This window comes from Schistocerca gregaria, chromosome 2 (assembly GCF_023897955.1).
Source record: "Schistocerca gregaria isolate iqSchGreg1 chromosome 2, iqSchGreg1.2, whole genome shotgun sequence".
NCBI lineage: Eukaryota > Metazoa > Arthropoda > Insecta > Orthoptera > Acrididae > Schistocerca > Schistocerca gregaria.
The window spans coordinates 703,625,204-703,643,814 of NC_064921.1; the positions used below are offsets into that span (position 1 = coordinate 703,625,204).

Sequence of the window (18,611 nt, forward strand, 5' to 3'; positions counted from 1 at the left end):
ACTTTCCTGATGTGGCCCCCTGAGACTTCTGGTTGCTTCCCAAACTCAAGCGACCATTGACAGGAACCAAACTCAAGAGACCATTGAATGGAATGCGATTTCAGACAAGAGAGGTCATTACAGTAGCAATGACAGTTGAGCTAAACTCCATTCCAAAAGAGGCTTTCTTGGCATTCTCCCCGAAATGGCGGCACCGCTGAGAAAAGTGTGTGTGTCCCAAGGAAGCTACACTGAGGGCAATTAGGTGTCCAAAACTTCAGGTAAGCCACCTTTTTTCCCCAGCTGAAGGCTGCGTACTTTTCTAACAGACCTCATATGTCATGATATTTGGATCCACCAGCATGTTTTTCATACAGCAGAGTACAGTGACCCAGAACGTGGACTGAGTAACAAATCCATCAGGGACATTGTCAACAGTTGGTGATGTAATGTGGAAATATGAAGAAACAACCAGAACTGAAGAAAAACAAGGTAGACCTCAACTACTGATGGACAGGAATCATCTAGGAGTGCAGAGAGTGGTTGTAAAATATGAAATGAAATCAGCGGAAGGAATCAGTTAGGAGTTCCAAGATGCTACAAGCATTGCATCTAATGACTGTGCGTAGGATAGGAAAAAGAGTGGGATACAGTGGTCTAGGAAATCCTCATAAGTCAGACATTTCTGAAGCCAATACTTGGCGACACTTGAGGTGGTACAAAGAGTAACGCCAATGTAAAGTCGATGTCTGGAAACCAGTGATTCGCTGTGATGAATCACGATAAACTTTGTAGTTATCTAATAGCAGAGTTTTAGGTTGGCAGACGCCTGGAGAACGTTGCCTGCCATCAATTGTAGAGCGAACAGTGAAGCATGGAGAAGAAGGTCTTAGGATATGGTTAAGATGTGATCCCTAACGCTAAATGAGGAAGCATATGAACACATTTTACACCATTATGTAATGCGTACAGTAGAGGAACTGTTCAGAGATGATGACTGCTTTTATCAGTGTGATAATGCACGCTGTCATAAAGCAGCACTTGTGAGGCAATTGCTTATGGACAACAGCGATCCTGAAATGGAGTGGCCTGTCTGGGGTCTCGACCTGAGTTGAAATATCGACTTTGCTCCAGACCCTAAAGTTCAACATCACTACATCCTCTGGTTGTAGCTCTTAAGAAAGAATGAGCTGCCATTCCTGCACGAACACTCAAACACCTCATTGAAAGTGTCCGCAGCAGAGCTCAAGCCTTCATAAAGACGAGGGGGTGCCACACTACTAATGTCCTCTAGTAGGTGTCCAGATACTTCTGATCAGAAACTATAGGAATGAAACCTGCGCTCCATAATCGAATGCCTGGGGTACATTTTGCACTATTCAAACTTGTGAACTAAGTTATTTAAAACAATTTATATCCTTGTCCCTGCTTACCCCTAGGGTGTATTTTATTCCTATAGAAGCCCATGAGCCTACATCAGAACTGAAATGAGCCACAGCATCGTGAATTCATAGTCAGCCATTTTCTACAGTGCGTCCCACATAAAACTGGTGTACCTCATGCCCGAAATTAACGTAACAGTGAACTAACAAAAACATATACATAATATTGATGTCAAAAAATCTTGTAGTTATCTGTTTACAAGAGATGCTGGAAGTGGTGGCCATGGGCATCAAGGCAATACTGACTTCCTGTTACAACGTTACCAGCAACACACTTTAATTCTGCAGGTGTTGTGTTGTTAATTTCTCTAAGATAGTCTATTGTGCATAGAAGAAGTCAAAGACCTCTTGGTATTTGGCACTGTTTGAGGTGTAAGGGGGGTAATAATGCGCATGGCGGACAATGCACACCAAACACCTATCTGCTCTGAGTGGAGGCACTTTCCATGCAGAGTATGTGGGTTGTCCTGCGACCAGTATCTGCAATTCTGGGAGTCTAATTAACCTGAAAAATGAAAATGGGCCTCATCTGACATGAAGTAAAGTGCGGAGTCTAAGTAACTGTTAGCAGTTGATGTTAACAGCCAGATACCATAATGAACTCTTTTTTTCCTGATCCTCAGATTTCAACATTCACACGATAGGCTTTTAATTTCATATCTTTTAGTACAAGATGTACGAGATACACCAAACTGCTGCGGTAACCTCCTTACTGACTTGTGGGGACTTCTCGTAACGTGCATGCGAATTCTATCTGTAGTTTCAGGGGCCCTCACTATTGGTCGCCTCTTCCTCTGCACATTCTGAACGGATCCTACAGTTCTTCATTTCTTGTAAAGGTCTCGAATAGTGAAGTTTCCAACCAAGATAAATAGCGTAAAACATTTCTTTACATTCCCTGATGGAGTCCGTCTTTATATAACACTCCACAATATCAGTTCGCTGTTCTAATGCAAACTGCACCATTCCTGTAACAACGCAACAACGAAAACGCACAGACTGACTCAACTTTCCGATAAAATGCAGTGTAGCCACCTTTTGAGACAGTGTTGCCATTTGACAAGCAGTTTGACTGGAGATGATCAGCCGGTACATGACACACTGTTTGTGTGGGACACCCTGTACTACACTACTGAGCAACCAGACTTAAAGTTACAACTGTTCGTAAACTTTCAAAAATTCCTAACCAGCTTCCTTCTTGTATTCAATGAAACCTTTCCACTTAAGTGTGCCAACACCACAGTGACAAGTATACTAACTTGGATAACAAAAGGAATAAAAATTTCTAGTGCTAGGAAACGGCAGCTGCACAAAGAGTTGAAATATAACAAAGATCTAGCTTTTATTGAATATGTGAAGCGTTATAAACATGTTTTCAGAAATGGTGTAAAGGCAGCAAAACAAATTCTTAACAGCGAACTAATTTGAAATCATAAGAATAAACCAAAAGCAGTGTGGTCTGTTGTTAAATTAGAGTTGGGCGTTGAAGTCGGCAGCCATGAAATTTGTAAAATAAAGCATGAAAACACCACCATTGTAAATCCTGCTAAAATATCGGAACACTTCAATGAATTCTTTATCAATGTGACAAAATAAAACGTCAATGCTATAAATTACTATAAAAATGTATGTCGATCTCGGCTTGATCGAAGAAATATACCTCCCATGAAATTTAGAAATATTACAATGAAAGAAATAGAAGACATTATATTATCACTAAAAAATTAAAATTCGGTGGGTTGGGATGGGATTCCTGCGAAAGTAATTAAATCAGTGTACAAAATAGTAAGTCCTCCACTAGCTGAATTAATCAACAAATCATTTGAAGAAAGTTGTTTTCCAGAATAATTAAAATAGGCGGAAATAAAACCACTTTTTAAGAAAGGGTCAAGAGAACGTATGGGGAATTATCGTCCTATGGCCCTCCTTCTAGTACTGTCAAAAATTTTCGAGAAAGTAGCTGCTATCCAAATCCAAAACTATATTGTATCACAGGGGATTATTTTGTGCAATCAGTTTGGCTTCCAGCAGGGGAAAAAATACAACAGATGCCATAAATAATTTCATAGAAAAAATTAGCACAGCTCTAGATAAAAACAGTAAAGTAGCCGGAATTTTCTGCGAACTGACAAAGGCTCTCGATTCTGTAAATTATTCCTTGCTAGTCCAAAAACCAGAAAAATATGGGATTAAGGGTGCAGTACTTCAATGGCTTACTTCTTACTTATATAATAAAAAACAAAGAACAATAATCTCTTCAAATGGTGTAAACTACCATTCAGACTGGAAAACAATAACACAGGGTGTCCCACAAGGTTAGATCCTTGGACCAATTCTCTTTCTATTGTATGTCAACGACTTACCATTAAACATAAATTCACCATCCGTTCTGTTTGCTGATGACACGTCTGTCTTGATAGAAAGCGAAGAAACAGAAACGATTCCTGATAGAGTCACTGGTACATTAGACAGGCAAGAGTCATGGTTCCAGTTAAATGGTCAGAAGCATCACATATCAAAAACAAACTTAATTCACTTCAGAACCAAACAGTCAAAAGACCAGGAAATTAGCACAAATCATAAAAGTGAAGAATTAACAGAAGTGCATTCTGCCAAATTGCAAGGTCTACACCTCGATAAGAATTTAAACACACATATTGAGTACCTGTGCAACAAACTTGGGTAGCTTTGCATATGCCATGCATATATTATCAAGTGCTACTAACATGTCCACTAGCAAAGTAGCATATCTAAGTTACTTTGAATCAGTGATAAGATATGGCATTATTTTCTGGGGGAGCTCCAATAATATATCTTGTGTACTGAAGCTCCAGAAGAAAATTATCAGAAATATGTACACTGCAAAGCAAGGACAACCATGTCGTCCATTATTACAGAAACTAAAAATTTTGATTGTCCCCTCCCTATACATATAAGAGCTAATGCTATTTTTACACAACAAATCAGAATTGTTAATGAAAAACTAATTTGATCATCCATACAGTGCAAGAAATAAAGATAGTTTTATGCTTCCTGCCCATAGGTTGAAATTATTTGCTCAGACCCCACAATATATGGGCATGAAAGTCTAAAACAAACTTAAAGGCAAAAACATTCTAAACATGGAACTAGGGATACTAAAAAAGAAGTTATATGAAATTTTTATACACAAATGTTATTACTCATTAGAAGAGTTCATGGAAGATGAACTGATAATCTGAGCAGAATACAACCGCAAACTAGCATTATATTGTGAAAAAAACAAATTGTCCATTATCTAGAAAAGAAAGACACACTACTGGCCATTAAAATTGCTACACCACGAAATGAAGTGCTACAGACGCGAAATTTAACCCACATGAAGAAGATACCGTGATATGCAAATGATTAGCTTTTCAGAGCATTCACACAAGGTTGGCGCCGGTGGCGACACATACAACGTGTTGAAGTGAGGAAAGTTCCCAACCGATTTCTTATACACAAACAGCAGTTGACCGGCGTTGACAGGTGAAACGTTGTTGTGATGGCTCGTGTAAGGAGGAGAAATGCGTACCATCACGTTTCCGACTTCGATAAATGTCGGATTGTAACCTATCGCGATTTCGGTTTATCGTATCGCGACATTGCTGCTCGCGTTGGTCGAGATCCAATGACTGTTAGCAGAATATGGAATCGGTGGGTTAAGGAGGGTAATTCGGAACGCCGTGCTGGATCCCAACGGCCATGTATCACTAGCAGTCGAGATGACAGGCATCTTATACGAATGGGTGTAACGGATCGTGCAGCCCCCCAGGGACTCAGCATTCCTTTGCTGAGTACTGGCTTGGTGACCCCAGGTTCCTGAGCTGGGGACTGGTCAGCGCCGCTAGTCTCCTGTCACCGTAATCCCCAGGCATGCTTCAGCGACTACCGTATGGCGCGGCGGTGGAATGTTGTGTGCTGCGGGGAATGATAATCTTGGCTTGACCGCCTGGATTGCGAGGAAGGTCAACCTCTATAAAAAAACCCTCAGTCTTACGGTGTGCTGCGCGCCTATAAGATGCATGGCTATTGGGGTGGAACAGTAGCAAGCGGGCAACCTCTGGGGCACCTGCCGCACCCCAGTTGTATAAGGCTTACTCAGGCACGCGGGGCTCTGTCTGAGCGGATCTTTAGTTCCCTAGCTGCTCGTGGGACCACAATGGACCCTTCGACCACTACGTTTCCCCCTACCAGTGGATTGCGTGGGCCACTGGTAGGAAAACACACCCCATCGAAAAAGCGACTTCGTGCTGCGAGTCCTCCAGCGCCTGGTGTTACTAGAGATGGGGATCTAGTCAAATCTGACTCGTTTATTCTCACGTTCAATTGACCGAGACTGCCAGAGCATTTTAAAGCGGGTTTCTTACGTTTGCCAGTACGGTCATATTTCCCCGACCCAATGCGCTGTTTTAAATGTCAGTGCTTTCCCATTGCTACGTTGGGGTGCAATGGGATAGCCACTTGTGGTAAATGTGGTCAGCCTGCCCATGAAGGAGCCGATTGTTCATCGCCTGTGAGGTGTGTGAATTGCTCTGGGAGTCACCCTGTCTGGAGCCGGGTCTGCTCCATCTATCTCGAGGAACGGAAGATACAGGAGATCAAAATATCTAAGCGCAATCCCTATGGTGAGGCGAAGAAGCTCTTTAAGGCCATGGAGCCTCCTGTGTTTACAACATCTTTCGCTTCCGCTCTGCAGAAACTGGTACAGTTGGCCACTGTTGCTACACAAACGGAGGTTGCTACTGTCAGCACTAACACCTGCGTTTGCCAGTGCACTTGAGATGTTGCAGTTGTTGTGCAACCTGCAGCTCTCCCCACAACGTCGGACAACGCCATGGTTGCTGATATTGGGGTACTTCCTCCCCCTCCCCATATGGCGCCTTCTGCCCAGGCGAGTAAAGCTCCAACTGTTGACAAGGTTCTGCATTCTAAGCCCCCCAAGACAAAGACGCCGAAGGTGAAGGTTTTGCCACCTGAGGAGACTAGTCAGGGTTGGTCCGATGACGAGGCCATCGTACTGTCTGACATCTCCCTTGGGTCGCCATCGGAGCTAATGGACATTGATGTCGACCAGAGGCGATCTTCTCGCCCCAGGAATAAATCTCCAGCCAGTACGGGCTGTCCTCCAAAGCACACGAGGAAGGTTGAAAGTTCAGCCACCCTGATCACTGTCTCCCATATTACAGTGGAACATGAATGGGTTCAGGACGCATGTGGCCGAATTACAACTCCTTGTACAAGAGTGCCCCTTGTGCTTATGTCTCCAAGAGACACATTTTCGGGCCACTGATGCTCCTTCTTTACGACGCTATACCGTTTATCGAAAAGATGATCTGATGGGGGAAAGGGCAAAGAGTGGTGTTGCGGTTTTTGTACGTGACATGCACCACTCATCTGAGCTCCCTCTCGTTACGGACTTGCAAGCAGTTGCAGGTGACCTTCTTGTGGGGTGAAGGCTCACAGTCTGTTCCGTTTACTTGCCGCCTCAGGATGCAATAGACTCTGAGGCTCTCACAGACCTTATTAGCCAACTCCCCCGCCCTTTCTCCTTCTGGGGGACTTCAATGCTCAAAATGTCTTATGGGGCTCTACGACAACTTGCCCTAGGGGTCGCATTCTGGAAAGCCTCATGACGTCCGAAGAACTGTGCAGCCTCAACTCTGGTGCTCCCACTCATTTCTATACTACTTCTGGGTCGTTGTCAGCTATTGACCCTTCCTTTTGCTCTCCAGCACTTGCGGATTCTGCTGGGAGGTTGCTGCTGACCTCCATTCTAGTGACCACTTCCCCCTTTGAATTCGCCTCCTGGATGAGACTGGCATTACCAGTGCCGCCCAGGTGGCACCTCTGCAGAGCTGACTGGACACTTTTCAGCCAGCTGGCTGTTTAGGAACACCGTGCCAGCGTCCACGAATGGGTCGACCATGCTACAGCCATGATCTCCCATGCTCTGAATTGTCGAGCCTACGGTCCTCAGGTCATCCCTTGGTGGACCACTGAGTGCCGCTCAGTCATCCGAGCCCGCCGTGCAGCTCTGCCCCGCTTCAAGTGCCGTCCCTCAGCTGACAATCTTGCGACCATTCGGGTGGCAAGGGCCAAGGCGCGGCGAGTGATTAGAGAGCAAACGACAGTCATGGCAATCTTTCTTGAACTCCATCTCCCGCTCCACTACTTCTACGAAAGTATGGGAAGCCATCAGGAGGACTTCCGGGAAACGCAGCCAACTACCTGTCACGACATTTGCTGCATCAGGGATGTCTCCTCACGGCGCCGAAAGACATTGCCCAGACACTGGCCATGCATTTTGCGGAATCTACTGCCACTATTAACTGTGATCCAGATTTCTGCCGCTACCGCACTGCCATCGAGAGGGGTCAATTGGACTTACGGTCTCCAAATTCTGAACCCTACAACTGACCCTTCATAATGTGGGAACTGGAATCGGCGCTGTCTGTGGCTCATGATACTGCGCCTGGTCATGATCAAATCCGGTACGGCATGCTGCAGCACTTGTTGCTGCCATCCAAGGAAGTTCTCCTGAATTGTTTTAATATGATATGGTTATCCGGCACGTTCCCTGACTCGTGGAGGGAGGCGATTTTGATTCCCCTCCTCAAACCGGGGAAGGACCGAACGCATCCCAGTAGTTACTGCTTTGTCGAGCTGTGTCGGGAAGACATTGGAACGCATGGTCAACCGTCGCCTGGTTTGGCTGATCGAGACCGGGCAGCTCCTTAGCCACTCTCAGTGTCGCTTTCGGAGATGTCGTTCAACTATAGACAATTTGCCCTGCTTGAGGCGGCCATCCAGCAGGCCTTCCTACGTAACCAGCATTGTCTAAGTGTATTCTTTGACATTAATAAGGCGTATGACACTACTTGGCGCCGCCTTATCCTCAATCAACTCCGTCAGTGGAGCTTTCGTGGCCATCAGCCCATCTTCATTCGGTCCTTTCTTTCCCACCGTCTCTTTCGATATCGCGTTGGTAATTTGCTATCTGATTTGGACGTGCAGGAGAATGGTGTTCCTCAGGGAAGCGTTTTAAGTGTCACCCTCTTTGCCGTCGCCATTAACAGTATCACGTCCACTATCCGGAGTTCTGTCCAGTGCTCCTTGTTTGTGGACGATTTTGCTGTTTTCTGTTCTTCCTCCAGTCTTGTCACTGCTAGTCGGCAGCTGCAGCTTACGATAAAGCGATTAGAGGCATCGACTGCGAAGACGAGTTTTACCTTTTCTGCAGACTAATGTGTGTGTGTTCATTTTCATCGTTCTCGACGTCGTTTTACCTCTCCTGAATTGCGTCTGAGGGACACCATTCTTCCTTTTAGCGACAATTTGAGGTTCCTGGGCCTCACTTTTGATTCCAAGTTGTCGTGGTTGCCGCACCAAAAAGACCTCAAGGTGCGAGCCCTAAAGGCACTGAATATTTTGAAGTGTCTGGGCCATCGGTCCTGGGGAGCAGATTGGGCGCGTCTGCTGCAGTTTTATAGGGCTTTCGTCCTGTCGCGTCTTGACTATGGATGCACCGTGTATGGGTCAGTGAGGTCTTCCTATCTGAAGATTCTTGACGCAGTACACCATGAGGGTATCAGGCTGGCCACTGTTGCCTTCCGTACCAGTCCCATCCCCAGCCTGTGAGCTGAGGCAGGGGAACCGCCGCTCGCCATCCGGCGGAAACTCCTTATGGTGCGACACGTGTGTCAATTCCTTGCCTGTCCTACCTCCCCTGCGTACCCTACCGTTGCCCGACCGCCTATGGAACGTCACTTTTCCAGTCGTCCCAGGGCAACGAGACCATTTGGGATTCGTGCCAAGCATTTGCTTGAGTCCCTTCGTGTGGAGCGTGTGGCACCCCAACTCCAGGAATTTACCCGCATGCTTCCCTGGTTGCTCCAGAGGCCCAGCGTCCTTTTAGACTTGTCAGAGTACCAGAGGAGCTGCACTCCTGCGTTTGTTTCTACCTCTTTATTTTACGATATTTTAAACCAGCATCCCGACCATGTACCAGTATTTACGGATGGCTCTAAACAGGGGGCCTCTGTTGGTTGTGCTGTTGTTTCCCTGATCGAGTCGTCAAGTTACGGCTTCCTGCGGCGTTTATCATCTTTGATGCCGAATTGTTTGCGATCTTGCAGGCATTGGAGCAGATGAGATGTGTTCCCAGTCTTAAGTTTCTCATCTGTTCTGACTCCCTGAGTGCCCTTCAGACCATGCAACACATGTACCCAGCGGATACGGTCGTCCAGAACATCCATGATGCCCTACTCCACCTGCAACAGCAGGGAAAGGAGGTTTCTTTCTGCTGGGTGTCGGGGCACGTGGATATTAGGGGAAACGAACTGGCGGATGTGGCTGCCGAAGATGCATGTTCCCCCCTGACGTTGTTGGATGTGCCGTCCCCCTCCATGCTATTACCTCTCTTTTGCGTTTTCGTGTTATGCGTCAATGGGAAGAGGAGTGGTTGCCAGTCGGTGAAAATAAGCTGCGTCTGGTCAAGGCCACCACGCGGCCATGGCGTACGTCCTACCAGTCATGCAGGCGGGAAGAGGTTCTCCTCACTCGCCTCCACATCGGGCACAGTCCCTTAACGCATGGTTTTTACTCCGGCCGGAGGACCCCCCAATCTGCAGTGCTTGTGGCGTCCAGATTACTGTCCGCCACATTTTACATGACTGTCCTTTATTCTCTGACAGAGGGCGGTGTTTTCCTTGCCACCGGATTTGCCCTCTATTTTGCAAGTCGGCGCAACGATTGTGGTTAAGGTCTTACGGTTTTGTGTCCTGTCCACTTTGTTGCCTCGGATTTTAATGTGCTCCTGCATGACTGGCTCACCCAGATTTTCGGTAAGAGGTCCGCCAGTCACGATTACTTGTTTCACTCCGGTTTCTGTTCTCTTTTCCTTGTGTTTCCTTTCCTTTTTTAGTGCGTTTCTTCTCCTCTTGTTTTGCCTCTGTATGTGAGGATTTGGAACTGTGTCAGGTCTGTGTCTTTTAGCCGTTATCCTTGTTCGCTGTCCGTCTTCGTCCCTTCACCGCATGTGTTCCTGTTTCTATGCGTTTGGGCGCTGATGACCACGCTATTTAGCGCCCGAAAACCTCTCTCTCTCTCTCTCTCTCTCTCACACACACACACACACACACACACACACACACACGGATCGTGCAGCCACGTCTCGATCCCTGAGTCAACAGATCGGGACGTTTGCAAGACAACAACCATCTGCAAGAACAGTTCGACAACGTTTGCAGCAGCATGGACTATCAGCTCGGAGACGATGCCTGCGGTTGCCCTTGACGCTGCATCACAGACAGCAGCGCCTGCGATGGTTTACGCAACGACGAATCTGGGTGCACGAATGGCAAAACGTCATTATTTCGGATGAATCCAGGTGCTGTTTACAGCATCATGATAGTGTCATCCGTGTCTGGCGACATCGCGGTGAACGCACATTGGAAGCGTGTATTCGTCATCGGCATACTGGCGTATCACCCGGCGTAAGGGTATGGGGTGCCATCGGTTACACATCTCGGTCACCTCCTGTTCGCTTTGATGGCACTTTGAACAGTGGACCTTACATTTCAGATGTGTTGCGACACGTGGCTCTACCCTTCATTCGAGCCCTGCGAAACCCTACATTTCAGCAGAATAATGCACGACCGCATGTTGCAGGTCATGTACGGGCCTTTCTGGATACAGAAAATGTTCGACTGCTGCCCTGGCCAGCACATTCTCCAGATCCCTCACCAATTGAAAACGTCTGGTCGATGGTGGACGAGCAAGTGGCTCGTCACAATACGCCAGTCACTGCTCTTGACGAACTGTGGTATCGTGTTGGAGCTGCATGGGCAGCTGTACCTCCACACTCCATGCAAGCTCTATTTGAGTCAATGCCCAGGCGTATGAAGGCAGTTATTACGGTCAGAGGTGGTTGTTCTGGGTACTGATTTCTCAGGATCTATGTACCCAAATTGCGTGAGTATGTAATCACGTGTCAGTTCTAGTATAATATGTTTGTCCAATGAATACCCGTTTGTTATCTGAATTTCTTCTTGGTGTAGCAATTTTAATGGCCAGTAGTGTATTTCGTATGCTGGAAAATAAGAAAATATAGATACTGCTACATAGACTAAATATAGTTTTAAAAATTAATATTAGATTCTAGTTTGTAATTTTTGACGTGTCTACAGTAGCATAATCATATGATTTGTAAGTGTATGTTATGAAAGTAATAATTCACAATTGACAGAAACCTGATCTTTTGAAGGACAGAAACCTGGACTTTTGAAGAAATGTAATCAGCTCTCGGTGGCTGTTAAATGTGACTCTTGTGGAACAGTGTTACCGTGAGTGGTGGCCGTACCTGCCGCCCTAACGATGTTGCGTATGACGTCGGCGGGCACGGGGTCGTCGCTGAAGAAGCGCACGGTGCGGCGCCTGTTGAGCAGCTCGTAGAACTCTTCGGCGCGCCGGCTCGTCTCCTCGACGGGCAGCCGGGTGAACTTGAGCGGCACGTGGCGCAGGTCCCAGGGCAGCGCGCTCGTCGGCCCGTCGCAGCCGTCGGCGCACAGCTCGTCGTCACCGCAGCCCTCTCCCTCCCTCTCGCGCGCCGCCTCTGCAACAAGTAGGGCCGAAGACGCGCTTACCGAGCGCCTTCGCTGGGATGCCTACTCGCTTATTCGCATCTATGACGGCCAGGTTTCTCACAAAGGAACCTCCCCATCGCACCCCCCTCAGATTTAGTTACACGATTGCACAGTGGATAGGCTTTGAAAAACTGCACGCAGATTAATCGAGAAAACAGGAAGATGTTGTGTGGAACTATGAAAAAAATAAGTAAAATATACAAACTGAGTAGTCCATGCGGGAGATAGGCAACATCAAGGATTATTTGAGCTCTGGAGCGCCGTGATACCGTCGTTAGCGTGTCCAACTGCGGAACGAGAAGTCATTGATTCAAGTCTGCCCTCGAGTAAAAAGTTTAATTTTTTTATTTTCAGTTTATGTGGCAAACCCTTATGTTTTCATCACTTTTTTGGGAGTGATTACCACATCCACACGAAAACCTAAATCGGACAAGGTAGAAGAATCGTTTTACCCATTCGCCAAGTGTACAAGTTAGGTGGGTCGGCAACATATTCCTATCATGTGAAGCACATGCCGTCACCAGTGTCGTATAGAAAATATCAGACGTTCTTTCCTGTGGAGGAATCGGTTGACCTACGACCTTGCGATCAAATGTTTTCGGTTCCCATCGGAGAGGCACGTCCTTTCGTCTACTAATCGCAGCGGTTTTGCGGTGCGGTCGCAAAACACAGACACTAAACTTATTACAGTGAACAGAGACGTCAATGAACGAACGGACAGGTCATAACTTTGCGGAAATAAAAAATAAAACTTTCCACTCGAGGGAAAACTTGAACCAAAGAACTCTCATTCCGCAGCTGCGCACGCTAACCACAGGATCATAGAGCTCCATGGCTCACATTTTCCTTGAAGTTGCATATCTTGAGCGTTGACTACACAGTTTGTATACTTTGCTTATTTTTTTCATAGTTCCACACAACTTCTTCCTGTTTTCTCGATTGATCTGTGTTCAGTTTTTCAAGGCCTATCCAGTGTGCCAACTTATAACTAAATCTGAGGGGGGTGCGATGGGAAGGTTCCCTTGTCAGTATCACTAGCTGTGTTGATACGAGGGTCAATCCCTAAAGAAATGCACACTATTTTTGTAAACAATACAGTTTTCATTCTGCATGTGTGAAAGTTTTACAGTGTGTAGATACATCCTCTCCACTTGTTTTCAAACTTAGTTCAACCTGTTCCCGTGAGTGGCGCCGTCACAGCATGTCTCCAAGATGGCTGCTACACTTGACGTTTGTCAGAAGCAACGTGCTGTCATAGAATTCCTGTGCTGTGAAAACGAGACAGTGGGAAACATCTGCAAGAGGTTGAAAAAGGTGTATGGAGATGCTGCTGTCGATCGCAGTACAGCTAGTCGGTGGGCAAGCAGGTTACTTGATGAAAGCGGGTACGGCACTATTGAGGATTGTCCATACACCGGCAGGCCCCGACTGCACACACTCCAGACAATGAAGGTTTGTGCAAGGTGGGTTCCCAGGATGTTGACAGTGGCTTACAAATAAACATGAAAAACGGTATGCAGCGAACTTTTGGAACAGTACGAGAATGGTGGACATGAATTTCTTGGAAAAATCGTTGATGAAACATGGCTCTATCATTTTTCACCAGAGACTAAGAGGCAATCAATTGAGTGGCTTCATGCAAATTCCCCCAAGAACAGAAAATTCAAAACCACACCTTCTGCTGGAAAAGTTATGGCTATGGTGTTTTTCGATTCCGAAGGACTCTTGCTTGTGGACATCATGCCAAGTGGAACCAACATAAATCCTGATGCATATGTGACGACACTGAAGAAACTTCAAGCTCGACTGAGTCGTGTTTGACCAAATCGGCAAAAGCAGGATGTTCTGCTGTTGCACGACAGTGCACGGCCACATGTCAGTCAAAAAGCCATGGAAGCGATCGCAAAAATCGGAAGGGCAACACTGAAACAGCCGCCTTACAGTCCTAACCTGGTTCAATGTGACTATCAGCTCTTTGGGAAACTGAAAGACTCACCCTTGTACACGCTGCCAAACAGTGGCTCCAACAGGTTGGTCCACAATTTTACTGTGCGGGTATACAGGCGCTGGTTCCAAGATGGCGCAAGGCAGTTGAGAGGGATGGAAATTATGTGGAGAAGTAAAATATTGTTCCTAAAGGATGTATCTACATACTGTAAAACTTCCAAACATGTAGAATAAAAGATGGATTAAAAAAAAGAAACATTGTGCATTTCTTTTGGAGTGACCCTCGTATAACAGTGGCGATTGGACCAATGTGTATGCTGCAAAGTTTATAGTGGGCATCTTACTCCCAAGGATGAACATGTAGACTGAAAATGCCACCGTGTACCTACCGGTACACGCCCTATGAAACCTACCAGCGTTGCCATTAAAAATCTTTGCACTCTGTAAGTTCTAATAGATATAAAAAGGATACGAAAGAAGACATTGACTCCATAAAACTGAAAGGTATACGGTCTCTAGTACATGGCATGGAGCTCGTCCTAATGTTTCTATGCACACGTACTGATGTACACTTTTATTTCAACTTTTTTTACCTTTCTGAGGTAACCATTGCTTCTACTGATCTTTGCTAACTACTCGCTTTTAATACGGACGAGATCTCAATCCCCTGCATGAATACTACAACATTTAACACATTTATCGAACTTCTCACGGCACGTGGGCATGTATCGTTCAGCCACCTCCGACATCCACGTACGACTCCCCGCTACTCCTTCCTTCCACGCCATCCGTAATTGTTGGCGCGAAACCCAGCTTCTCGATTACTGTGGGTTCTCCTGGCAGTAGCGCTGCTGTGCTAGGCCATTACCTGTAAGGTACAGATATCGATACTCAGAGAGGAACTATATCTGTAACCTTACAACATCTGCGCCTATTTATAGTTCGCAGGCCACAGCGTGTGGACGAGGGTACTTGTATCACCACCGTTTCTTGTGCCCATTTGTGATTAGTGCGTGGGAAGAACTGTCATTGGAGCGTGTTGACAGTCTCCATAACGCTCTCGCTCTTACTAACTGATCCAGCGACGAAACAAGCCGCTCTACGTTGGATCTTCTCTGCCTCTGCTTTTAATGCAGACTCGTAAGGATCCAAGTCTAACTGGCAATAGCCAGGAATCGGTCGTGCAAGTGTTTTTAAGCCAATTCTTTGGTGGATGAATTATGTTTCCTTAAGATTTTTTCTATTAATCTCAGCCTTGGAGAGCACTACTGCCTTAAGAGATTTTTCATTTTTTGGAATCTGTCACTTACATGGAAAAATTTCATTACACCCTCTGTGACCAATGAATGTTAGACGCATGGTTGTGTCCGAAAGAACAGACACTATGTGGATTTCGTAGCTGCGATACAAATTATGTAAACTGAACTGCGTGTACATGGCTCTGGCTGGGAATGTGAGTCGATTGAGAGGCGTACCGAGACAGTCGGCGCAATTGCGATAAACACTGTGTCCGGAAGGCGCTTTGGTGAACGGAACTGCCTAGTAAACTGGAGATCTATGGTTCGAATATGGCGCGGCACAGATTTTTCACTCGTCGCAGCTAACTTCGCTTGAAGTCTCGATGCAGCTGGCATAATGAATTCCTTCTCTTTCCTTTCCTTTCTCCCTCTCCCCCCTCCACCTTCAGTTTACGTAACTTGTACCAGAAAAATCGAAAAATGTTGAATACCTTCGGAGCTGTACAACCGTTTTCTTAATGCTGCAACTTGTCGGTATTCTCCCGAGTACATGGGTAATATCGACGCCCTTACAGGATAATACCGACGTTATGAAATACAGGGACAATAAAATTCCTGTTCTAAGAGAGTAAGATGTTATATTATCTTAATAATATACCTAAATATGTATGTTTTTCAGAAATGTCACTGTGATGGAAACAAAACTAAATCAACTTTAGCTTTATTGAAATCCAGACGTCTGCTGATACTTCTTGCTGATGGTTTTCTTAAGCTCATTTTAGGCTTTGTCTTCTCCTGACATTTGGGGAATTTTACTGAAATTTGCTTAAGGCATAATTTTTCGGCAATGTCATATGCAATTCGACGCAACTCAACCAGGGAAATACTATTGAATAATTCTGCCAATGTAGACGCATGATTGGTTAATTCTTGTTCTTCTTAAAGAGGAAAAGCAGATTTTTCCAAGGAAGGTATCTCGTCTGAATTTGAATGTAATAGATTCACTTCATTAATTCCTTTCTAACTTTCTTTTTCTTGTCCTCGACACCTGAAATTAGATATAAGATCTTGTTTAAGCACAAACAACTTTTTTTCCTGAAGTCTAGAGCACGAGGAGATATCGAACCCTTTCGACAACGTCACATATTCATCTGTTGGTAGATATAAAACACACACTAAAATACACTGTAGAAAACATATTACGTAATTACCTACAATACAGTTAAAAAAGTATTGAAACGCTTACCTCAGTTTAAACGGAAACCACAAAATTAAAATTCAGTTTTTTAGTACCACAATAAGAGTGTCATTTACAAGAACTCATCGACCCTGCAGCCACAGTTGGCACTGCCTCCTGTGCAGCGGCACTAGCTCCCAGGTACTACAGTGCTAGTAAACAGAAAACGATGGTGTCGGTATTCCCCCGTTCTCCCCTACTATTGTTTTATATGAACGTTCCCGTTTAGGTCGCTTACGGTTACATCTAGCTCTTTTACAGGTGTTACGGTTCGTGTTATGTCTCACCAACATCGTAATCGAACACTAATTGCTCTTTTCAGCAGTTAACGCGGAATATGCTACAATTATTTACTCTCAGGATCAACTACCAACCCCTGATCAATTTTTGATCCTCCAAAGTTCTCCCTCCTTGTTGCTACAATCTTCTAGCGTTGCGTCCGTCCTTTAGACAACAGCATCGTCTGCAAAACGTCCCGTGGAGATTTTGATATTATACACTGGACCGTTAATATACAGGATGATTTTCTCTACCTTGTACATGCTCTAGGGATTGATCGATGAGAGGATACGGAACAAAATTGGTCTAATGAACTGATGTCTGGAAATGCGTGGTTTCCGTGATAGAAACCATTTATCCATTCATATTTTGTTAGAGACACTGCAGTCAAATACGCGCTGTACCATGCAGCCATAGTTACAGTATGCATGGTTTCCTCGTAGAGGGTGGTACCGTTCCTCATACGTGATGCCCTAGCGTTCTCTCCTGCCATAGTAATTGGTGATGTGTTCGATTCACTTCTCATGCTGACTCACTTGTAGTGGATGTGATAGAGCGTTGTACATGATGGTTCCGTATCCGAATTGAGAATTGCCATTTGCCTTTACTAACGGAAAGGCAAGTGGCAACGGGCGGTGGGCAGGAAGGTTGTATCAGGAGACCTATCCCTGCTGGCAACAACCACAGCATTCAATGTCTGCAACAATGTTTCGCAGTTTGTTTGAGACAGGGTTGTTTCAGGAAGGACGTATCAGAAATCTATGGAGACCTGGAAGAAAATGTGATTAACACTGTGGAAGGCGAGCGCCGAGTGAGTGCCAGGCAATTGTCCCGCCAGTGCAGGGTAAGCCAATCGACCGTGTGGAACATTTTCCACGACAATTGTTTCTGCCTCTTCATTTACAGCGTGTACAGGGCTCCACATTGGGAGCAGTTTTGTCACTGGTTTCTTCACCAGGCAACCACTATTCCAGGATGTGTGTCATCTATTCTTAAGCAGAGTGGTATGGTGACAGCGAATCATCATCATAGGTGCAGCCGGAATGTGTGGGCCGGAATAATTGTCGACTGTATTTTGGGACCAGTCTTCCTTCCACGTCTCTTGCGAGTGATTTTGCCCTCCCTGCTGGAACAAGTGCCATTGATGATTTGAAGGATTATGTGGCTGCTATATGTGGTGATCCAGGCCACTTCGTCATTAACGTCTAGACGCATCTCAATCATGTATTCCCTGGTCGGTGGATCGTATGAGGGGGTCCAGTTGCATGGTCTGCTCGTTCACCGGATTTCAACTGGTGCCATTTCTGGTTATGGGATCATCTCAGAAGTATCTTTTATGCACAGCTTCTTCCAGATGTGGGGACACTGGAGCAGTATTTTCACGCTGTCTTTGACACTTCGGATGCAGTGGATTTCTCCCCATCTGTGGTCCATTTCGTCGCGAGAATGCCCCTTTCGTCTCTCTTCCGCTCCAAGTGCCCACAAAGTCATCAGGCGTCATTCAGTCTAGCTGTGACCAATAACAGTAATGTTTTGGCTTATTTGTGTTCATCGTAAACAGTATCAACCTCTTTTGGGTTCTCATAAAATTAACTTTACCTCTGTCGATTTAGTCCCGTTTGTCTTCTAGAAAGCCCTGAATACAGTCACCAATATGGCCTCCGTAAACTCGCATTCTATTCACTAAAACACAGCGCTAAACTGTATCTAACGCCTTCCGGAAGTCAAGGAACATTGCATCATTCGTGCAGAACTCATCCTTTTATCACATGAGGCCCTGCAAACTATGGATTAAGGGCAACAGACAGATTCCATATTCCTAGAT

At 45.6% G+C, this 18,611-nt stretch overlaps 1 protein-coding gene across 1 annotated transcript in view; it reads right to left on the minus strand.

Moving 5' to 3' along the window:
• Positions 1–18,611, minus strand: part of LOC126334817 (iodotyrosine deiodinase 1) — a 110,236-nt gene that overhangs the window by 49,774 nt on the left and 41,851 nt on the right. The window contains exon 2 of the mRNA XM_049997460.1: positions 11,803–12,054. Within this exon, the coding sequence (XP_049853417.1) occupies positions 11,803–12,054 (252 nt within the window). The remainder of the gene's footprint in view (positions 1–11,802; positions 12,055–18,611) is intronic.